The 25432-nt window shown below is 42.3% G+C and overlaps 1 protein-coding gene across 1 annotated transcript in view; it reads right to left on the minus strand.

Moving 5' to 3' along the window:
• Nucleotides 1-25126, minus strand: part of LOC132419882 (coiled-coil domain-containing protein 3) — a 101819-nt gene extending 76693 nt beyond the window's left edge. Inside the window, exons 1-2 of the mRNA XM_060003759.1 lie at nt 24573-25126; nt 20182-20356 (exon numbers count right to left, since the gene is read on the minus strand). Coding sequence (XP_059859742.1) covers nt 20182-20356; nt 24573-24946 — 549 coding nt within the window. The 5' untranslated portion in view covers nt 24947-25126. The remainder of the gene's footprint in view (nt 1-20181; nt 20357-24572) is intronic.
• Between the last annotated feature and the right edge of the window lie 306 nt (nt 25127-25432).

The raw sequence follows: 25432 nt of genomic DNA on the forward strand, positions 1-25432 counted from the left end.
GTTGCTAATTCCTCTTTGTCACTTACCACCCTCTTAATTCTTTGCCAAACATCATTAACTGACATGTTTCTTATTGACTGATGTATTGATCGATGTATTGATTGTCTCTCCCTCATCCCACTACAGTGTAAGCTCTAGGAGGGCAGGGAACTCTTTTCTCTTTTTTTTCTTTTGTATTCCCAGTGCCTGACATATAGCAGGTATTCAATAAATATGTGTACAGTGAAGGTCTGAAGGAATGAATGAATGAAAAAGACCACCACCCTACCTCCTTCACAGTTCTGGTTCTACCTGGCCAATGAATGACCTATTAATGGCAATCTAAAAGTTACTAACATTCAACTAGAGGATAGGTAAATAGCATGATCCTTGATATCACAAAAGGTACTTTGAAAACAGTAAACCGCTGACCCTTGAACAACACGGGGGTTAATGCACGTATAACATAGTTGGCCCTGTGCATCCTCAGACTCAACTAACCATGGACCGTGTAGTACTGTATTTACTACTGAAGAATATCTGCATATAAATGGACCCGTGCAGTTCAAACCTGTGTCATTCAAGGATCAACTGTATTACAGATCATCTTACAAGGTCCAGATCAAGTCCCCTCTCTTCTCTGAAATCTTCCTGGGATACTCAAGCCCCATTGATCTCCCCTTTCTCTGACTTCCTAAAGCTTTTACTGCCTACACCACTCATGTGATACTTTACAACCGTCTTCTTTTTTTTTTTTTTTTTTTTTTTTGCGGTACGCGGGCCTCTCACTGCTGTGGCCTCACCCATTGCGGAGCACAGGCTCCGGACGCGCAGGCTCCGGACGCGCAGGCTCAGCAGCCATGGCTCACAGGCCCAGCCGCTCCGCGGCATGTGGGATCTTCCCGGACCGGGGCACGAACCCGTGTCCCCTGCATCGTCAGGCGGACTCTCAACCACTGCGCCACCAGGGAAGCCCTACAACCCTCTTCTGTATTTTGGTACCCATGCCTACCATGTGACAGAACCATGCTAGGTCCTGGGAATACAACAACCAGTAAAAAGGAGTTTAAATCCCGGTTGGGGGACATGAATAGTGAACCAGTATTTTCATAAACCATTGTATTTGTGATAAGTGTCACACACACACACAAAAAAGTGTGCACTAACGGCATAATCAAAGGACAAAACCAGACCAGCTGCATAAAGGAACGATAGCAAGTAGGAAGTGCGTCAGGGAAGTAACAGTCTATGAGAAGAAAATCTCTCAGCTTTGGGAGGCAGGAGACCAGGGAGCAGGCAGGATGGAGAACATAAATAGCGTGAACTTGAAGCCCGGAGACCCTGATCCCACTTCCGGCTCCATCACTGTCCACCCACATTCCTCAGTTTGTCTGAGTTTCAACTGACTCCACTGTGATAAGAACAGAATCACGTTCAGTGTTTACAGAACCCTCAGAGAAATAAAATATAACCCCTTCGTTTTCCAGAGATGAAATTATTTAATTTCAATGAACAAGATACCTATTGAGCATATATTAATTACGTGTTAAGCATAAACATCCATCAAAGTAAATGGATTTGCCCAAGATTAACATTAGTCAGTGGGCACAGACCATATTAGAATCCACATCTGCTGAATCCCAGGCCCTGAATTCTTCTCATAGGTATCCATCACCCTCCACAATCTGGTCTATGCAACTCCCACTACTCTCACTGCCAGAAGCCCATTCCAAGCTGAAATGCTGAAACCATTCCAAGCTCCATGTTGACTCCAGGCCTTCTGAAATTCTGGGCCCCTTTGCGAGGTCACACATCCCCCCTTCCCAGCTCAGAATGTGAAGTGTCCCCCATCCACACTCAGTTCAGGTAACACCTCCTAGTTTGCCATTCACCTAGCTGGTCTAGAGCAGTGGTTCTCCAAGTCTGCAGATTCCTGGGGGATCCAGAGATCCTTCAGGGGAGCCCATGAAATCAAAACTATTTTCAGAACAATACTAAGATGTCTTGTTCACTGTGCTGACATTTGCACTGTTGGTGCAAAAGCAAAGGTGAGTAAAACTGCTGGCACCTAGTGCAAATCAAGGCAGCAGACCAAATGACACGAAGAGGCATTATATTTTTCAGTGCCTTGTGTGGGCAGAAAAGAAAAAGGCAGTTTGAGAATGTCCTTGATGATGGGACTTCCCTGGCGGTCCAGTGGTTAAGACTTCACCTTTCAACGCAGGGGAAGATTTGATCCCTGGTCGCAGAGCCAAGATCCCACATGCCTCAGGGCCAAAAAACCAAAACATAAAACAGGGCTTCCCTTGTGGCGCGGTGGTTGAGAGTCCGCCTGCCGATGCAGGGGACGTGGGTTCATGCCCCGGTCTGGGAGGATCCCACATGCCGCGGAGCGGCTGGGCCTTTGAGCCGTGGCTGCTGGGCCTGTGTGTCCGGAGCCTGTGCTCCGCAGTGGGAGAGGCCACGGCAGTGAGAAGCCCGCATACCACAAAAAAAAAAAAAAAACCCATAAAACAGAAGCAATATTGTAACAAATTCAATAAAGACTTTAAAAATGGTCCACATCAGAAAGTCTTAAAAAAAAAAAAAAAAAAGAATGTCCTTGATGAAGCAGTAAAAACCATTAATTAAATCCTGGCCCTTGAGTACACACGTTTTTAATATTCTGAAGAAATTCAGAAGCACAGAAAGCACTTCTGCTGCTTATCAAAGTACAGTGGTTGTCTCAAGGAAGAGTACTTAGGTGACTGAGTTCTGAGTTGAACTAGTGGCTTTCTTTGTGAAAGACTATTTTTACTTGAAAGGATGAATGACAGAAAAACTATGGATTTGAGTATTTGATAGACATTTTCTTGAAAATGAATAAATAAGCCTCTCACTTCAAGGAAAACTAGCAGTATTTGCTGCCACTGATAAAATTTGAGCTTTCACGCAAAAATTAGAATTTCAGAAAACTTGCCACTGCATGCTTGACATTTTTCCACTGCTTCAAGACTTTCCTGATGAGATCAATGGTGATAATGATGAAAAGGGGTTTTTAATATTGTATAATTAAAAGTCTCAATGTTTTCAACATCTGTATAACTCCGAACGAGTATTTTTCACATGGTCAATTCATCATGTTACAAAAATCATGCATGGATTAAAAAAATCCATTCAAAGCACAAGAAAGACTATTGGATTTTCATGTAGGAATACAAAAAGTTCATTGATAAGGTTTCTGATTCTGCACTGTAACTAACTTTTAAGAAACTATCACTTTTTGAGTTTTGATGAGGTATCAAAGAAGACTAAATACAGAAAAAGTACTTAACTTACACTTAACAAGTCACAAATACTTGTTAAACTGACGTTATACTCCTCCATCCCTAAGGGATATCTTTGTTCTTGAACAAATAGTGTGGTAACCTAGACTGCCTAAGCAAAGTTCCAGGGACGTTTTAAATCAAATACTTCTAGGGCTTTATGAAAGATTTGGATGAACTGAATTATGATTTTCTTGACCCATTTGGGCTCGAATTTCACCTTAAAAACTACAGATCCAGAGAGTGGCATGGACATATATACACTACCAAACGTAAAATAGATAGCTAGTGGGAAGCAGCCGCATAGCACAGGGAGTTCAGCTCGGTACTTTGTGACCACCTAGAGGGGTGGGATAGGGAGGGTGGGAGGGAGGGAGATGCAAGAGGGAAGAGATATGGGAACATATGTATATGTATAACTGATTCACTTTGTTATAAAGCAGAAACTAATACACCATTGTAAAGCAATTATACTCCAATAAAGATGTTTAAAAAAATAAAAAGGACAATCCTCTTTCCCATTCCTATTTGCTTTTGATCATCAAGAAATAAATACTGTTCTTTCCCCCCCTGCAGTATGTCCTATGCAAGATTGACCAGATGTTCTTGATGGGCCCAGTCAAACAGGAACATCAGCTTCCAGTAGCAGTCAAGATGAAGGAAACTGCATGTAGCCTATGAGTCCTACTGATGTCAAAAATCTCTGCACATAATACACAAAGCAACTACCTGAAGACTCTGAAAACTAAACAACTAGAGGCTATGGGACCTGAATCAAAGGGGGCAGAATCATTGAACTATGCAGCAAAAACTCTAGGAGAAATCTCCTATTTCTATCTAGAACATCAAGTAAAGGAGCCCCATTGTACTACACAGTAAGGGGGAAGTCCCTGGTTTTCTTCTCTTTTTCTTGTCTTTCCTCACCCAGCCTCGCACTACACCAACCCCAGTCTCAGATCTGCATTGCCGCGGTGGCACAAGAAAAACAGACACCCTAAACAGTCCTATCTATTAAAGAAATTGAATGAGTAGTTTAAAACCCTCCAACAAAAGAAGACTCCAGGCACAGATTATTTACTGATAAACTTTACGTAACTGTTACGGACTGAATTGTGTCCCTCCAAAATTCATATATTGAAGCCCTAACCCCAGTACCTCAGAATGTGACTGTATTTGGAGACAGGGCCTTTAAAGCAGTCATTAAGTTAAAATGAGCCTGTTAGGGTGGGCCCTAATCCAACCTGACTGGTGTCCTTATAAGAAGGGGAGATTAGGACAAATGGAAAGCCACTAAGGATGCTGACACACAGAGCGGGGACCCTGTGAATAGGCAGCAAGAGGGAGGCCATGTGCAAGCCACAGACACCTCAGAGGAACCCAACCCTGCCAGCACACGGATCTTGGAATGCTGGCCTCCAGAACAGAGAGAGAATAAATTTCCGTTGTTTAAGCTACCCATTATGTGGTACATTGTTTTCCATAGAAAGCTAATATACAAACATTTAATGGAAAAAAATACCAATTCTACACAATCTCATCCAAAAAACAGAAGAGGAAAGAATACTTTCCAACTCATTTTGTGAGGCCAATATTATCTTGATGCCCCCTTTTTTATTATAAGAAAACTACAGGCCAATATTCCTCATGAACATACATGTATAATATCCTCAACAAAATATTAGCAGATTAAATCCATCAATATATAAAAAATGGGATTTATCATGAGAATATAAGGGTGGCTCAAAAGTTAAAGACAAAGAGAGTTTTGAAAGCAGCAAGAGAAAAGCAACTAGTTACATAGAAGGGAACCCCATACCCACTCCAATGAGACTATCAGAGGATTTTTCATCATAAATCTTGCCAGGCAAAAGGAGTAGAATGGTATATATATTTAAAATATTGAAAGAAAAAGAATTGCCAACCAAGAACACTATTCTGTCAAAATTGTCCTTCAAAAACAAAGGGGAAAAAAGGGGCGGGGGGGGGAAACAAAGGGAATGTAATTGATATAGCCACTGTGGAGAACAGTATGGAGGTTCCCTAAAAAAAGAACTACCATACGACCCAGCAATCCCACTATTGGGCATATACCCTGAGAAAACCATAATTCAAAAGGTCACATGTATCCCAATGTTCATTGCAGCACTATTTACAATAGCCAGGACATAGAAACAACCTAAATGTCCATCGACAGATGAATGGATAAAGAAGATGTGGTCCATATACACAATGGAATATTACTCAGCCATAAAAAGGAATGAAATTGGGTCATTTGTAGAGATGTGGATGGACTTAGAGACTGTCATACAGAGTGAAGTAAGCCAGAAAGAGAAAAACAAATATTGTACATTAACACATATATGTGGAATCTAGAAAAGTGGTAGAGATGAACCTATTTGCAGGGCAAGAACAGAGACACAGACGTACAGAACGGACATGTGGAGACAGTGGGAGAAGGGGAGGGTGAGACGAACTGAAAGATTAGGATTGACATATATACACTATCATGCATAAAACAGATAGCTAGTGGGAACAAGCTATAAAGCACAGGAAGCTCAGCTCGGCACTCTATGACAAGCTAACTGGGTGGGATGGGGGGAGTGGGAGGGAGGTCCGAGAGGGAGGGGATATAGGTATACTTATAGCTGATTCACTTCCTTGTACAGCAGAAAATAACACAACATTGTAAAGCAATTATACTCCAATAAAAAAACAAAGGAGAGATAAAGACTTCCTCAGACAAAGGCTAAGAAACTTTACCACCTGCTTTATAAGACATGCTAAAGGTAGTTCAAGTTGAAATGAAAAACACTAATTAGAAATATGAGAGCATAAGAAAGTGTGAAACTAGTTGATAAAGGTAAATATAGAGACAAAAACAATATTTTATTACTATATACTATAAAAGACAAAAGTATTAGAAACAACTAAAACTGAATGTTAACAAATATATAAAGGTCAAAGTAAACTGTGACATCAAGAATATATAATGTGGTGGGGAGGAGAGGGAAAAGACAAGATTTCTTGTATGCAAGTGAAGTAAAGTAGTTGTCAGCTTAAAACAGAATGTCATAACTATTCGATACACGATATATTACTTAAGCCCTTAGTAACCACAAAGAAAATATGTATAGAAGTTATACAAAAGAAAAAAGAAAGACATTTCCACTAAGATCAGGAAAAAGACAAGGTTGCCCACTCTCACTACTATTATTCAACATAGTTTTGGAAGTTTTAGCCACAGCAATCGGAGAAGAAAAAGAAATAAAAGGAATCCAAATCAGAAAAGAAGAAGTAAAACTGTCACTGTTTGCAGATGACATGATACTATACATAGAGAATCCTAAAGATGCTACCAGAAAACTACTGAAGCTAATCAATGAATCTCGTAAAGTAGCAGGATACAAAATTAATGCACAGAAATCCTTTGCATTCCTATACACTAATGATGAAAGATCTGAAAGAAAAATTAAGGCAAGACTCCCATTTATCACTGCAACAAAAGGAATAAAATACCCAGGAATAAACCTACCTAAGGAGACAAAAGACCTGTATGCAGAAAACTATAAGACACTGAGGAAAGAAATTAAAGATGATACAAACAGATGGAGAGATATACCATGTTCTTGAACTGGAAGAATCAACAGTGTGAAAATGACTATACTACCAAAAGCAATCTACAGATTCAATGCAATCTCTATCAAACTACCAATGGCATTTTTTACAGAACTAGAACAAAGAGACTGCACAATGTGTATGGAAACACAAAAGACCCCGAATAGCCAAAGCAATCTTCAGAAAGAAAAACAGAGCTGGAGGAATCAGGCTCCCTGACTTCAGACTAGACTACAAAGCTACAGTAATCAAGACAGTATGGTACTGGCACAAAAACAGAAATATAGATCAATGGAACAGGATAGAAAGCTCAGAGATAAACCCACACACATATGGTCACCTTATCTTTGATAAAAGAGTCAAGAATATAATGGAGAAAAGACAGCCTCTTCAATAAGTGGTGCTGGGAAAACTGGACAGCTACATGTAAAAGAATGAAATTAGAACACTCCCTAACACCATACACAAAAGTAAACTCAAAATGGATTAAAGACCTAAATGTAAGGCCAGACACTCTAAAACTCTTAGAGGAAAACATAGGCAGAACACTCTATGACATAAATCACAGGAAGACCCTTTTTTTTTTTTTTTTTTTTTTGCATTACGCGGGCCTCTCACTATTGTGGCCTCTCCCGTTGCGGAGCACAGGCTCCAGACGCGCAGGCTCAGCGGCCATGGCTCATGGGCCCAGCCGCTCTGCAGCATGTGGGATCTTCCCGGACTGGGGCACGAACCCGTGTCCCCTGCAACGGCAGGCGGACTCTCAACCACTGCGCCACCAGGGAAGCCCGCAAGACCCTCTTTGACTCACCTCTTAGAGAAATGGAAATAAAAAGAAAAATAAACAAATGGGACCTAATGAAACTTAAAAGCTTTCGCACAGCAAAGTAAACCATAAGTAAGACGAAAAGACAACCCTCAGAATGGGAGAAAATATTTGGAAATGAAGCAACTGACAAAGGATTAATCTCCAAAATTTACAAGCAGCTCATGCAGCTCAATATCAAAAAAACAAACAAACAATCCAAAAATGGGCAGAAGGCCTAAACAGACATTTCTCCAAAGAAGATATACAGATTGCCAACAAACACATGAAAGGATGCTCAACATCACTAATCATTAGAGAAATGCAAACCAAAACTACAATGAGGTATCACCTCACACGGGTCAGAATGGCCATCATCAAAAAATCTACAAACAGTAAATGCTGGAGAGAGTGTGGAGAAAAGGGAACCTTCTTGCACTGTTGGTGGGAATGTAGACTGATACAGCCACTATGGAGAACAGTATGGAGGTTCCTCAAAAAACTAAAAATGGAACTACCATACAACCCAGCAATCCCACTACTGGGCATATACCCTGAGAAAACTGTAATTCAAAAAGAGTCATGTACTACAATGTTCACTGCAGCTCTATTTACAGTAGCCAAGACATGGAAGCAACCTAAGTGTCCATCAACAGATGAATGGATAAAGAAGATGTGGCACATATATACAATGGAGTATTACTCAGCCATGAAAGGAAATGAAATTGAGTTATTTGTAGTGAGGTGGATGGACCTAGAGACTGTCATACAGAGTGAAGCAAGTCAGAAAGAGAAAAACAAATAACCTATGCTAACACATATATATGGAATCTAAAAAAAAAAAAAAAAAAGGGTTCTGAAGAACCTAGGGGCAGGACAGGAATAAAGACGCAGACATAGAGAATGGACCTGAGGATACAGGGCAAGGAAGGGTAAACTGGGATGCAGTGAGAGAGTGGCATTCACATATATACACTACCAAATGTAAAACAGATAGCTAGTGGGAAGCAGCCACATAGCACCGGGAGATCAGCTCGGTGCTTTGTGTCCACCTAGAGGGGTGGGATAGGGAGGGTAGGAGGGAGACGCAAGAGGGAGGAGATATGGGAATGTATGTATATGTGTAGCTGATTCACTTTGTTATAAAGCAGAAACTAACACACCATTGTAAAGCAATTATACTCCAATAAAGATGTTAAAAAAAAGACAAAGGAATCAAAACCTATCCATACAAAATAAAACACAGCACAAAACACTGAAGACAGCAAGAGAGAAAAATATGGGAAAAGGAACTATAAGACAAACAAAAAACAGTGAACAAAATGCCAATAGTAAATCCTTATCAATAATCACTTTAAATGTAAATGGACTAAACTCCCCAATAAGAAGACATGGGATAGCCAAATACATACAAAAATTAAGATATAATTGTATTGGGACTTCCTTGGTGGCGCAGTGGTTGAGAATCCGCCTGCCAATGCAGGGGATACGGGTTCAAGCCCTGTTCCAGGAAGATCCCAATGCTGCAGACAACTAAGCCCGTGTGCCACAACTACTGAGCCTGTGCTCTAGCTCTCGCAAGCCACAACTACAGAGCCCTCACACCACAACTACTGAAGCCCGTGCACCTAAATCCCATGCTCCGCAACAAGAGAAGCCATCGCAATGAGAAGCCCACGCACCTCAACGAAGAGTAACCCCCGCTCGCCGCAACGAGAGAAAGCCTGCATGCAGCAATGAAGACCCAACACAGCCAAAAATAAAAAAATAAATTTATTTTTAAGAAAAGAAACAATTGTATTGTATCTAGAAGAAACTCACTTTAGATTCAAAGGCACATTGACTGAAGGTGAAGGAATGGAAAAGGATATTCCATGTGAAAGATAACCAAAAGAAAGTAGGAGTGACTATCCTAATATCAGACAAAGTAGGTTTTAAAAACTGTCTCTAGAGATAAAGGTCAGTACATAATCATAAAGTGGTCAGTTCAATAGGAAGATATAATAATTGTAAATATATATGCACTCAATGTGAGAACACCTAAGTATATAAAATATTGACAAATCCAAAGGAGAAAGTGATAGAATACAATAATAGTAGAAGACTTCAGTATCCCACTTTCATAATGGAGGTAACATTTAGATGCAGAATCAATTAAGAGTGGACTTGAACAACAGTATAGACCAAAAGGACCTAACAGACATATAGAAAACTTTTCACCCAACAGCAGGAGAGTACACATTCTTTTCAAGCGCACACAGATATGCTCCAGGATATATCACATGTTACACCACATGTTAAGTAACAAACAAGTGTTAACAAATTTAAAAAGATTAAAAGTATACCAAGAGTCTTTTCTGAACACAATGGAATAATCAATAATAGAAGGAAAAGAGGGAAATTCACAAATACACCGAAATTAAACAACACACACTTGAATAACCAATGGATCAAAAGGGAATTTTTTTAAATCTTGAAACAAATGAAAATGAAAACACAACATACCAAAACTTATGGGATGCAGTAAAAGCAGTACTAAGAGAAAAGTTTATAGTGATAAATGCCTATATTATAAAAGAAGATCTCTAATAAAGAACCTAAATTTACACCTCAAGGAACTACAGAAGAACTAAACCCAAAGTTATCAGAGGAAGAAAATAATAAAGAACAGAGAAGAAATAAATCAAATAGAGACTAGAAAATAACAGAAAAGAACTAAAAGTTGATTTTTTGAAAGAAATAAATAAAATCAATAAACCCTTACCTAAACTAAGAAGGAAAGAGAGGAGACTGAAATAAATACAGAAATGAAAGCAACATTACAGTAGATACCTCAGAAGTAAGAATGATCATTAGGGACTATTTATGAACAATTATGTGAACAAATTGGAAAACCTAAAAGAAATAGATAAATTCTGAGAAACATACAACCTGTCAATACTGAAACAAGAAGAAACAGAAAAATTAAACACACCAGTAACAAATAAGGAGATTCAAACAGTAATAAAAAGACTCCCAAAAGCAAAGAGCCTAGGACCAAATGGATTCAAAGCTGAATTCTACCAACATTCAAAGAAGAATTAACACCAATCCTTCTTAAACTCATCCAAAAAATAGGAGAGGGAATACTTCCAAACTCATTTTATGACAGCAGCCTCACCTTATATCATAGCTAGACAAAGACACTGCAAGAATAGAAAACTACTGATCAATATCTCTGATGCACGTAGATGCAAAAATCTTCAATAAAATACTAGCACACTGAAATCAACAATGTATCAAAAAGTTTATACACCACAACCAAATGATATTTATCCCTGGGATGGAAGGTTGGTTTAACATATGCAAATCAAGGTAATACAGCACATTAACAAAATGAACAATTTGAAACACATGATCATCTCAGTAAGCAGAAAAAGCACTTGACAAAGTTCAACACCCATTCATGACAAAAACTCTCAATAAAATAAGTATAAAAGAAATTTATACAACGCAATACAGGCCATTTATGAAAAGCCCATGGCTAACATCATAATCAATGGGGAAAATGTAAAGCTTTTCCTACTCTTGCCAATTCTATTAAACATAATGCTGGAAGTACTAGCAAGAAAAGACATAAAAGGCATCTAAATTGAAACAAAGGAAGTAAAATTATCTCTGTTTGCAGATGTCATGATTCTATATGTAGAAAACCCTGAAGACTCCACACACACAAGAATTAGAATATATGAATCCAGTAAAGTTGCAGGATACAAAATCAACATATGCCAAAAAAAGCGGTTGTATTTCTTTACACCAACAACAATCTGAAAAGGAAATGAGGAAAACAATCCTATATATGATAGCACCAAAAAGAACAAAATACCTAGGAATAAATTTAACCAAGGAAGTGAAAGATCTATGCACTGAAAACTTTATAAGATTGATGACAGAAAGACAAAAAAAAATCAATAGAGAGGTATCCCATATTCATGGATTGGAAGAATTAATATTGCTAAAATGCCCATATTACCCAAAGTGATGTAGAGATTCAAAGCCATCATTATCAAAATTTCAATGGCATTTTTCACAGAAATGGAAAAAACAATTCTAAAATTTGTGTAGAACTACAAAAGATCTTGAATAGTCAAAGCCATCTTGAAAAAAGAACAAGCTGGAGGCATCATGGTTGCTGATTTCAAATCATATTACAAAGCTACAGTAATTAAAACAGTATGATACAGGCATAAAAACAGACCAGTGGAATAGAATTGAGAGCCCAGAAAGAAATCCACACATGTACAGTCAACTAGTCTTCAGGAAAGATGCCAAGGACACACAAGGGGGAAGAATAGTTTCTTTAATACATTGTGGGGCTTCCCTGGTGGCGCAGTGGTTAAGAATCTGCCTGCCAATGCAGGAGACATGGGTTCAAGCCCTGGTTCAGGAAGATTGCATGTGCTGCGGAGCAACTAAGCCCGTGCACCATAACTACTGAGCCTGCGAACCACAACTACTGAGCCCATGCACCACAACTACTAAAGCCCACGTGCCTAGAGCCTGTGCTCCGCAACAAGAGAAGCCACCATAATGAAAAGCCCGCGCACCACAACAAAGAGTAGCCCCCGCTCGCCTCAACTAGAGAGGGCTCGCGTGCCACAACGAAGACCCAGTGTAGCCAAAAATAAACAAATAAGTTTATTTTAAAAAGATACAGTGTGTTGGGAAAACTGGATTCACATGCAGATGAATGAAATTGGACCCTTATCTCACACCATATACAAAAATTAACTCAACATAAAGACTTAAAGGTAAGACCTGAAACTAGAAAAAAAATCTTGACATTGGTGTGGGCCATAATTTTCTAGATAGGACCCCAAAAGCACAGGCAACAAAAGCAAAAATTGATAAATTGGATTGTATCAAAATAAAAAGCTTCTGTACAACAAAGGAATCAATAAAATGAAAGGGCAACCTATGGATTGGGAGAAAATAATTTGCAAACCATCTATCTGGTGCAAAATATACAAGGAACTCATACAAGTAAATAGCAAACAACCTGATTTAAAAATGGATGAAGGAATTGAACAGACATACAAATGGCCAACTAATCATCAGGGAAATGCAAACCAAAGGCATAACGGGATATCACCTCATGCCTGTCACGATGGCTAGTGTCCAAAAAATGAAAGATAACATGTGTGAGCAAGGATATAGAGAAAAGGGAATACTTGTACACTGTTGGTGGGAAGGTAAATTGATGCAGTCATTATGGGCAACAGTCCAAATGGAGGGTCCTCAAAAAATGAAAAATAGAACTACCATCCAGCAAACTCTCTTCTGAGTATATACACAAAGAAAATGAAATCAGTACCTTTAAGAAATCAGTACCATGTTCATTGAATCATTAATCACAATAGCCAAGACATGGAAACAACCTGTGTCCATCAGCAAGTGCATGAAGATACATGTGGTATATACACATAAAATGGAATATTATTCAGCCATGAGAAAGAAGGAAATCCTGCCACTTGTGACAATACAGATGGACCTTGAGAGCATCATGTTTAGTGAGATAAGTCAGAAAAAGACAAATACTGTTTGGTCTCACTTATATGTAGAATTTTTTTTAAACTCACAATGAGATAGCACCACACACCTATTAGAATATCCTTTTTTTTTTTTTTTTAACTGACAATACCTAGTACTGATGAGAATGCAGAACAACTGGAAATCTCATACAGGGCTAATGCAAATGCAAAATGGTACACTCACCCCGGAAAACAGTTTCACATTTTCTGATAAATTTAAACATACACTTACCTTATGGTCCAGCAAACCCATCCAAGGTATTTATCCAAGAGAAACAAAAATTTATTTTCACACAGAAACCATACATCTCTATTTAGAACAGCTCCAGTAGCCTAAAACTGGAAACAACCTAAGTATCTCTAACTGCTGAATGGATGAATAAAACTGTGGTACAGCCCTATAGCAGAATATTCCTAAGCAATAAAAAAGGAGTGAACTACAGATACATAAAACATAGACAAATCTCAAGTGCTAAATAAAAGAAGCCAGGCTTAAAAAAAAAAAAAAAAGCAACATACATGATTCTATTCACATGACTTTCTGGAAAATGCAAAACTAGTTGGAGAAGCAACCAGAGGTTCCCAGGAGTTGAGGTTGGGGAAGGGTCTGACTATATGGCAGCAGCTCAGGGGAGGGTTTTGGCAATGATGGAACTTTTCTATATTGTGGTTGTAGTTGTGATTATACAACCATGTGTATCTGTCAAAACATAACGGTACCTGAAAAAGAGTAACTTCTGCTACATGTGGATTTTAAATATTAATTTAGAAAGTAGAAAGAGAGAGGGAGAAAGAGGAGGCCTCTGCTTACTAAGGCCTCAGAGCTCCCTGAATGAGACATAATACATTCAACAAATGTGTAAGACACCATAAAAACATACCAAATATACAATAGTGAATAAAACAGATATCCCTGCCCTCGAGTAGTTTAGTCTACTTGGGAAGACAGCATCTGATGACTAGGCAAACAGGGACCAAGAGGCTTTGAACAGGATGGCTGCCATCTTTATTTATTTATTTTGGATGGCCGCCACCCTTAAATACAACAGCCGTTCCCCACCCCCACCCAGCTGTTCTCCCGCCTTCGCCTGCAGCCTCATCTGTATTCAACCCTCCACAGCCAAACGTCCTGAAGGCGTTGCCCACTCCCACTATCTCCATATCCTCTTGTCCCACTCTCTCCTCACACCCCACAACCTAGATTCTCCTCCCTCACTCTATGGAACTGTCCTCATCTCTGCCACCAAAGTCGAGTGGTTATTTGACTTCATCTTACTTGACTTCTCAACAGCTTTTGGTTCTGTCGATCACTTATCCTTCCGGAGATATTCTGTGCCGTTGACTCTCCTAGTTTTCCTCGTACCGGTCTGACCGCTCCTTCTCCACCAGTGTTAGCATTCTACACCACTCAGTCCTGCCCTAGGGCTTCTGCTCTTACTCTAAGCCCTCTCCCATGGAAGTCTCATCCGTGTCCAGTTTCAGCTGATACCTAGTTATCGATCAGACACAAAGGTATATCTTCTACTCAGAGCTCTTCTCAAAGCTCCAAAGTTACAGACACAACCACCCATTCAAGATCTCACATGGATGGCTCAAGGGCACCTCAACTCAACATGTCCAACCCTAGACTCATGAATTCCCTACCACCTGTCCTATCCCCATTTATCAGTGTTAGTCCTGGCATGCAGGCAGCCAGGAACACAGGAGTTATCTTTGACCCTCCCACCTCTTGTACCACCCAAATCCAAACCGTCATGAACATCTACTGATTTTATTTCCTAAATCTCTCTCAAGTTTGCCTACATCGCTCCACCCCCATTGCCTCCACCCTGGTCCAACACCTATCTGGTAGCTTTCTAACAACCACTACCTGTTCTTACTATATCACCTGGATCCCCTCCTATCCAGTTCCCTACTCCTGCCACTTTGGGTGGGTTTTTTTTGGGGTGTGTGTGTGTGTGTGTGTGTGTGTGTGAATTTGTTCCCATCACCCCTTGCTTTCAAAACATCAAGGGTTTCCCATTACTGTAGAACAAAGCCCAGTCCTCACCAGGATCTATCAATCCCTGCATGGTCTGACGCCACCTACTGCTCTGGCCTCATTCTTCTCACTCACTCCCTTTCCTCCAGCCACAGGAGCTTTCTTTGGTTTCCTCAAAGGCACCATGGACCCTGCTACCACAGAGCCTTTGCACAGATTCTTCTCCCTCTCTGGATTGCTCTCATTTCCCAGTTACCCCAACATTAACTAAGATACCTCCTCATCCATCAGATTTTAGTCTCATTATCAATTCAGCGGAAAAGGCTTTCTTTACCCCTAAGTCTAGATCAGACACCCTGATAATTTCCTTTCTTTTCCTTGGAGCATTGATTTCCATTTTAAATTATAAAGTCATTAATGTGGTCTTTTGATTGTGTCCACCATCAACACTAAGACTATAAACTTCATGAGATCAGGAACTCTCTATTTTGCTCAACACTGAAACTCTCGTATCTAACACCGCAGCTGCCTCACGGTAGGCACTCAATAAATATTTGCTAAAGTTTGGACTTGGGACTTCCCTGGTGGTCCAATGGTAAAGAATCTGCCTTACAATGGAGGGGATGCAGGTTCATTTCCTGGTCAGGGAACTAAGATCCCACATGCCACGGAGCAACTAAGCCCGAATGCCATAACTACTGAGCTCGTGCGCCTCAACTAGAGCCCACGTGCTGCAAACTAGAGAGCCCACGCACTCTGGAACCTTTGTGCCACAACTACAGAGCCCACACGCCCTGGAGCCTGCACACCACAATGAAGAGCCCGCGCGCCACAACAAAAGATCCCGCATGCCTCAACGAAGATCCCACATGCCGCAACTAAGACCTGATGCAGCCAAAAATATATAAAATAAAATAAATAAGTAAATAATAGATCTTAAAAAAAAAGATTGGACTCAACAGTCCCTCAAAATGAGGTATGTATAATGTTACACATGTCTGCGCTCTATGTAACATCAATGAATTGGAAACAGCGTAACTACCTATCGACAGGGGACTTGATTAAATATATACAGTGAGGCGTTCATACAATGGAACACTATGCCGCAATTTAAAGCAACTTACATGCATTGATATGGAAAGATTTTTAAAGATCTACTTATGAATAAAACAGGGCACAGCAAAGTGTGCACAGTGCAGTGCCACTGGTGTCAAAGACAACAATGAATCATGTTTGAATTGTTTGTTGGATGAGAATACTCATCGAACGTTCACAAGAAACTGTTAACAGTGGTTACTTGTTTGGAGGGTAGGGGCGAACTGGGTGGATGGGTGTCGGGGGTGGGAGAAAAAAACTCTACCAACTACCATTTTGTACTTTTAGATTTGGGAATCCACATGAACATGGATTATAATTCAGTAAACGATTTTTTTTAAGTGCTCCCTGGCTGGAACCCAATAAGTTCTATTGAATGAATTACAGCACACATGACAGCTTCCCCATCACTGTTCCCATCTCCAACACATATCCCTGTCACCACTGCTGCCACCACTCTGCCACTGCCCTGGGAAGAAGCAGGAAGCTTTTTTAAAGCTACATATCCTTTCAATTTTAAAGCCCTACTTTCGAATTACCAATTTACAGTCATCACTCTTTATACTTGACAAAGTGCTTTCAAACATGTGCTCTAATGAGGTCCTTATAACAACCTGAGACAGTGTATATGTTTTTAGCCCCATTTTATAGATGAGAAAACTGAGGTTGTGAGACATTAAGGGTCCTGCCTAAGGTCACGCCTCTGGAAATGGCTGAGCCAATCTCAATCTCCTGATGAAAAGTCGACATTCCTTCTGATGCAGCTTGGAGGATGACAACTCCCCCACCATCCTTCCTGACTCCAAAATGGGAAAAAAGAAAGATGGCAGCAGGTCTTTCACAGATTTTACTTCATTCCCATGACATTCTAGAACAGTGTGGAGCCGTCTGGGTGTTGGTCCTAGGGGACAGGACTTGCTGAGAGGGGAAAACAGACAACTTCTGTTTTGATTGTTACACTCCCCCAGCAGGGAAGAAAAGAAGGAAAATCTTCTTGGCTGGTGTGGAGAGAACCCTGCCAGAAAATGGGATGGATGCTCTCACTTGCCAAAGACATCCCCCGCGGTCCCATTAACACCATGATACTGCACCAGAGAGACGCTAAACAGGAGCAAGATTGTGTTTCTACCGTCTGAGGCATGGGTGGAACGTTTGAGGACGGAACTAGAGAATGGGAGGATCTGGCTGCTGAGGATGAGTTGCGGGTCACCCTGGGTGCGCATCACAAAAAGTTTCCCTACATAAGATTTTCCTCTGGTTCCATTTCTTAACCTCCAGATGGACCCTAGAGTCCCACATTCACGTGATGCTCTGAGTGAGTGAGAACTAGGAGAGAAAAGAAGGAGATGTGCCCTTCACAACCAGAGCCTAGATCCACCGTTCAAGCTGACTGGGGGCGTAGAGACGAGCAGCAGCAACAGTGGAAAGGACAAGAACTCCGTGTTCCTCCGGGATTTATCATCGTCTAAGATACGGCACGTAATTCAAGAAAGCCACGTTAACGTGTGACATCCAAGGCCGTTCATAAAGGTCTCAGAACAAAGGAAGGATTCATGTGTTCCGATTAGCAAGAGTCTAACTGGAGTAAAAAGGTGACCTGCACAGCTCCTCTGATCCCTCCTAAGATCGAGAACCCACCACCTTAGGAAAAACATAGCTTCTAATGTAATAGGCTGTGTTTATCCTGCATAGGAGAGAAAATAGCATGCTCACCTTCAGACAGAAAAGGCAGAGAATTGTTAGCCTTTTTTGGAAGAAAGGAGCAAGTAATTGTCAATAACTCTTCATCTAACTCTCAGATCTTCAATTCACAGCTACTTTAGTCACTCCAGAGGCCATAAAAATTTCTCAAGGAGCCTCGTAAAATGTAAATGCTAACAACATTTACCAGAAAGCCAACTTAGTTTTAGTTTAAACCTAAATTCTCAAATGAACTAGCTAGTTTAATTTAGCTCTAATGTGGTACATTTCAAAATGGACCACGGATAAAAATGGAGAGAGCCAAGGTGTTGAAAAGTACAAGGTCCATAAACGCCTTCAGCTACACAGCAGCTCAGCAATCTGGAACAATTAATTTTCCTCCCCAGAAGCTTCTGACTCTTAGAGCAAATGCACACGCCCACCCTCTGTTGTCTAAGAGACCAGGGTGATGAAAGGGAAAAGGAATTCTCCCCAAGATCAACATCTGACCACCAGAAATAGGACTGCCTTCACACTGAAACAATTCTCCGTGGTCCTATTGTTCTACTTTTTTCTAATGATGGAAAAATCTAATTCCAGGGAAATGCTAATAGCTTCATTATGTGACCACAGAGCTAATCAGTTATATAGCTAAAGAGTTTGGGGGCTAAGCTATAAGGTATTTTTGGAACAACATCTGATCTCGTGAAATAAATCTATTGTTACCAAGGATTTAGTAGTTTAAGCAAAACTCTCACAGGATGGAGACCCAAAGGACCAAGACTAAAAGGATTTCATTCGGAACATGCTAAGGACTGACCCAGGCTGGGGATTCTCAGGCTGATACGTGGTAGGTCCAGTTCAATGCAGGGTGGGTGCCGGCACGGATGAAGAGCAGAAAAACAAACTAACAAACAGGTGCTTGGAACCATGCTGGGAGCAAAATATAAGACAAGCACTCAGAAAATTCTGGCAAACCATGGAGGAAGGGTCAGAGGAGTCTAGATCTCTGTCAGTAGAGTAGGCCTAAGGAAGGAACCCTTGGTCATGTTAAGGAAGTAAGAATCAACATTTTTCCTTAGTTGGATGCACCTGCCCTTCATGAGAACAGTTTCTGGGCAAAGAACATGAAGAAAGCCTCCAGGTGCCAGGGAGCGCTGGGCAGAAGGTAAGGAGGTTTGGGCAAACAAGGCCGCTCCCCTGGCCAATTCACCAGATAAGAGAAAGTCACATCCCCCAAGGCCACCCCAGATAGGACAAAAGAAGGAAGCCACCTAACATGTGCAAATTTACCCATGAAAAAAGTCCTTGTTTCAGGGGACACCCACATCCCCACATCAGAACTCTCTCCAGTGGTCTGTCACACGGTCCTAAAAACATCTCAGATGGGAGACTGGGAGCCATGGGCCACCACCTCCCCTGACCTGGTCCCACAATCACCACAGGTCTATTGTGGCAATGCCACTGCTCTGGGAATGTGACAATCCTTAAAATGTCCCCACAACTCTGGCAACTGCCTCAGATTGAAAGATCCCTTTTATACTTTCATGCCCAAAACTACCCGACCCTTACATTCCACAATTACCTTGGTCACACTGTACCTCTACGTCTTAGCAACTATAGATAAGAATCATAGAAGTGTTAGCTATGATAATTATTTAATTCCATTTCCTTAAGGGCTTTTTCTTTCCTCTTAGAAAATTCCTTAGAGCCCTATGCTATCAATAATAATGATAATAATAGTGGTAGTAGTCATAATAGCTCGCGAGTATTGAGCACTTACCGTGCTAAGTACTGTGCTAAGGGCTTTACACATTTCCATTTCCTGCCTAGTTAAATCATGTCCCATCAGCCCTCCGGGGTAGCTGCTACTATTGTTTCCATTTTACAGAAGCGGAAACTGAGGCACAGTGTGCCAACCTTCATCCCATCTTGTTCCCTCACTTTGTGAGGAACCCCACGCCAAACAGTAAAGCCTCAGAAATCCGAAGTTTATAAGCAGTGTTTGTTAACTGCTGGCAGGGAAGGGAGGAAAATACTCTTTGGTTTGGGTTTTTGGAAGAGGACTCTTGACTCCCTTGGTCACAAAATGCACACAAGATGTAACTCTTCTATTATTTTGCTGTAGCTCAGGGTACAGCCAATTCTTACCCTAGTGTCTTCTTGGACCTCCCAGTCACTGGAGAAAGTTGCCAGTTGCTGCCCTTGGGAACAGTTTGAAAACTGGAAAAGGCTGGAAAACATCCTTCTGTTCTCTTGAGTGTCTGGAAAGATGGCATCTTGGAAATTGACTCCATGAGGCAAGAGGTTATAATTTTCATCCATCCTAATGGAAAAAAGGAAAAAAGCAGAGCTGTACACTGGGTCCATATGGGGTGTACCATCCTGAATCAAGAGTCAACAGAAGACTGTGACAGGCAATTTTATGACTATGTCTTTTTTTTAATTAAAGTATTGTTGATTTACACTGTTGTGCTAATTTCTGCTGTATAGCAAAGTGACTCAGTTATACACGTATATGTACTTTTAAAAATATTCTTTTCCATTATGTTTTATCCCAGGAGACTGGATATAGTTCCCTGTGCTATACAGTAGGGCCATGTTGTTTATCCGTTCTAAGTGTAATAGTTTGCATCTACTAACCCCAAACACTCAGTCCATCCCTCTCCCTTCCCCCCGTCCTCCTGGGCAACAAGAAGTCTATTCTCTTTATCTGTGACTCTGTTTCTGGTTTGTGGACAGATTCACTTGTCCCATATTTTAGATTCCACATGTAAGTGATATCATATGGTATTTGTCTTTCTCTTTCTGACTTACTTCAATTAGTATGATAATCTCTAGTTACACTCATGTTGCTGCAAATAGCATTATTTCGTTCTTTTTTATGGCTGAGTAGTATTCCATTGTATATACACCACATCTTCTTTACCCATTCATCTGTCAATGGACATTTAGGTTGTTTCTACATCTTGGCTATTGTGAATAGCGCTGCTATGAACATAGGGGTGCATGTATCTTTTTGAATTATAGTCTTGTCCATGTATATGCCCAGGAGTGGGATTGCTGGATCATACAGTAGTTCTCATTTTAGTTTTCTGAGGAACCTTCATACTGTTTTTCATAGTGGCTGTACCAACTTACATTCCCACCAACAGTGTAGGAGGGTTCCCTTCTCTCCACACATTCTCCAGCATTTGTTATTTGTAGACATTTTAATGATGGCCATTCTGACTGGCATGAGGTGGTACCTCGTTGTAGTTTTGATTTGCTTTTCTCTAATAATTAGTGACGCTCAGCATCTTTACATGTGCCTACTGGCCATCTGCATGTCTTCTTTGGAGAAATGTCTGTTAAGGTCTTCTGCCCATTTTTTTGATTGGGTTGGTTTTTGTTGAGTTGTATGAGCCGTTTTTAGATTTTAGAGATTAAGCCCTTGTCTGTCACATCATTTACAAATATTTTTTCCCATTCCATAGGTTGTCTTTTCTTTTTTTTTTTTTAATGGTTTCTTTTGCTGTGCAAAAGCTTGATTTTGATTAGGTCCCGTTTGTTTATATTTGTTTTTATTTCTATTGCCTTGGGAAACTGACCTAAGAAAACATTGGCACGGTTTATGGCAGAGAATGTTTTGCCTATGCTCTCTTCTAATATTATGGTGTCATGTCTTATGTTTATGAGAGAAAGTCTCATAAAGGCACAAAGTCTCTAAGCCATTTTGAGTTTATTTTTGTGCATGGTGTGAGTGTGCGTTCTAACTTCACTGATTTACATACAGCTGCCAATTATACGACAATGTCTTCCATGGCTCTCATTAGAGAAGTGACTTTGTTTCTCTGCCTCACATCACATGAGTCTATTCTTAAGGTTTTCAAAAAACGTAAGTTGGGGAGTGGGGGAGTGTGTGCGTGTGTCTGTTTGTCTATTTGTGTCTCCCCAGTGGCCTTCCTTCTCAGAGTGTTTCTCGGCGAAAGGAAAGCCAGTTGTAATGAGCCGGGATTCAAGTCCTACCATTGCTACTTATCTCCTGTCTGACACAAAGTGAATTTCTTAAATTCTCTAAGCTTCAATTTACAATCTATAAAAAGAGGGTGACAACAGCGCCTTATTATTTAATGGTGGTGTGAGGATTGCATTTTAAACAGTAAGTAAAGCATCTGGCACAGAGTGAGAACAGTATGAAAGTTAGTTAACATTTTTACAGAGCCTCACGTAAAGTACCTGTTGGCAAGATAAAGTCAAGAAAAGGAAAAGGAGAGATGGGAGTTACCCTCCAGCCCAAAGGGGGCATTTAGAGGTCACCAGGGAGTCTCCACTGCCACTTTCTCCTGTGACACTGACCAGAATCTGTTCTCTTCTCAGTGGGTCCCAGAATAACAGAAGAGGAATGATTTGTATGCGGTTGTTAACACACATCAGGGCAACACAGCCCTGAGAAATAGAAATCTGTCAGACTACCATTTGACTCTATTTCTACCCTAACGTTTTATAAACATGTCAGAGCAAAAGATGAAAGAGTTGGCTGACCACCGCAGAGCCAGCAGACAAAACCGTATTTCATTATAAAATAGGAAAAGAAAATAATGTCTTCTCAAGTACTCCAGCTCTTTTTTTTTTCGCGGTACGCGGGCCTCTCACTGTTGTGGCCTCTCCCGTTGCGGAGCACAGGCTCCGGACGCGCAGGCTCAGCGGCCATGGCTCACGGGCCCAGCCGCTCTGCGGCATGTGGGATCTTCCCAGACGGGGGCACGAACCCGTGTCCCCTGCATCGGCAGGCGGACTCTCAACCACTGTGCCACCAGGGAAGCCCCAGCTCTTTTTTCTTGGGAAAATAAAGTTTTATTGTTGAATAGTTTTATAGCTGGGTTCCCAGTGTTTTCCCTAAATAAAGGCATGAAAAAATCTATGTGAAGTTTCTCTGTATCAAGAAGATACTGTCTCACTCCTTGCTGACTTCATTTAGAAACTGTACTTCTCAAGCAATTAAAAAAAACTCAGCTTAATCTAGCTAAACCACTCAAGCCAACACAAAGCACGCCATGTATTCTAAACTTAGCTATTCTGGCTTCAATATGGAAAACATGTGTTGACATGAGCTTACTGACGGCCCTCTGTGGAACTTACTGTTTTCTTTCTCAGTGACATGAAATCTCGAGAGCTAAAAGTGAGTCTGCAGGCCAAGGTCATGGTCATTCCATATACCCTTACTGCTACTCCAGGGGCTGGGAAGACTGGATCTCCTGGATCCCCTGAAGATCAAGATAGCGAGTGAATCCACGGCCCATCACAGCCGTGGATTCACTCGCCATCTTGATAGATACAGAACCTCAAAATGGAATCTAACTTATCAGTCTTCTCCTTCAACTGGAGACAACCAATGCATTTAGGGTTCCACCTGCTGCTTTTTATTTCAAACTTCAGTTGAACCCATCGTCTGAATTCTTATCCACACGCATTTCATCGTGACCACAAGACCAACTTTCATGGAACTGCACGAGGTTCCAGGAATCTCCTATCAGACAGGGCGTCCTACCTAATTCACCTCTGTAACTTCAAAGCCCTGTGACACCCCGCCCCGAGCCCTTACCGCCCCCCAAGTCCCTCCTCCATAAACCTTTGCTATTTCGAAGAGCCTGGCATTGAGGTCTGCTGGCAGCTGATACGAGCTAACACAAGTGAAACAAGAGGACAACAGCTGGGTTGCATTCCACACCATTCCCATCTTGGCATTTAAGCAGGTGCGCAGAATAACTATTCGTTCCCCATCTAACCTGAACCAGGTGTTTTGCATGAGTTACTGTGTTTTAGTCTCAACCAGCCTTGTTTCTCACATTATGAAGGTGAGGCTATTGAGGTTCTGGACAAGGTCAGTAACTTGCTCAAAATCATAGGGAGAGCAGAGCCAGAATTCCAGCAACAGTCTGATTTCAAAGGGGGTTTGTTTTGACCACCGCCCAGCCCAAACTACTCCCACCGAATCCAGTTTAAAATATAGGGTCTCACCTATATTAGAGTTCCACCTAAATTAGGGTTCCACCTGTTCTTTATTTCAAACTTGAGTCGAAGCCATCACCTGAATTCTTACCCACAAGCATTTCATCTGGACCACAAGCCAACTTTCATGGAACTCAATCAGAGAGGGCTCCTGCCTGATTTACCTTTATATCCTCAAAGCACTGTGACCAGGGTCTCCCCACCCACACCCCGGAGCCCCCCCGCCGCATAAACCTTTGCTCCTGGAATAGGCTGACTACTTGTTGCTGGAAACCACTTAGAGCTTTTGCCTGAAACACTCCTCTGTCCTTTAAGCGGAGGAATCATCCCTCTTTTGCCAAGTCTTAGCCAGAGGTACCCAGGATGTTGTAGACACGGCGGGAGGAGCAGGAAAGAGTCGAGTACGGGAAGGAGCCCAAGGCATCATCTAACATCGCACGCACGGCCAGGATCCCGTGGGAGGTACTGATCCGGCTCCGAATAAAGGTGACCTCGGTTGGTCACACGCAAATGGCCGAGGGGGTGGTGTGGGCGGGAGGTGGCGGGCTCACCTGAGGAAGAAGAAATAGGAGTAATCCTGGACCACGGTGTGGGAGTGACAGGAGAAGTAGCCCAGGCCGGTGAGGTTGAGCCTGGAGCCCGCGGGCACCTCGAGCATGCTGCCCCACGCCTGGTCGCACAGCATCTCGATCTCGGCCGAGTAGAAGAGCCCCGCCTCGCCGGCCTCGTACTGCCAGGGCAGGTAGTTGTACAGGCCGTGCACCTCTTGGTGCAGCGCCAGCACCTTGGCATACACGATGATCTCGGCCAGCTCGGCGCGGCAGCCCTCACTCAGGGGTCTCCACTCCGAGGGCAGCTGGCAGCTGTGGGAGGTCCCCAGCCGGCCGGCCAGGCAGAGCGCGGCGAGCAGCAGCGGGCGCAGCATGCCGGCAGCGGGGCGAGCGGCGGGACCGGCCTGGTGGGCGCTGCGCCCGGGGCGCACTAGCCGGTGCGCATGGCGGGGAGGCCCGGGGCGGAGCTGGGGCGCCGGTGGCGTCGGGGAGCCCGGAGCGGCCGGCCCACGGTGCCGCCCCGCCGGCCGGGAAGCGCAGCCCTGGGCGCTCGGCGCGCCGCTCCCTCTGCCGCCAGAATCAGCCGGCTGGCCCTAACCCGTGACGCTTTAAAAAGGGCGCGGGGAGGGCCGACCTCCGCCTCCTCCTGCCCCCAGCGGCTGGGGCGTGGACGGCAGCGGGAGGGGCGGAGGCGGGACGCGAGCCAAGGGCGCGCGAAGCTCGGGAGACGCGGGGCGCTGGACCCGTAGCCCCGGGCCAGACGCGGTGTTTGGGGAGCGCCGGGCTCCGCGGAAAAGCCAGTGCTGGGAGGGGCGGCCCAGCCCTGTTGCAGCGCCCCGCGGACCGACTGGTCGAAGCTT

Source organism: Delphinus delphis, chromosome 2 (assembly GCF_949987515.2).
Source record: "Delphinus delphis chromosome 2, mDelDel1.2, whole genome shotgun sequence".
Taxonomy (NCBI): Eukaryota; Metazoa; Chordata; class Mammalia; order Artiodactyla; family Delphinidae; genus Delphinus; species Delphinus delphis.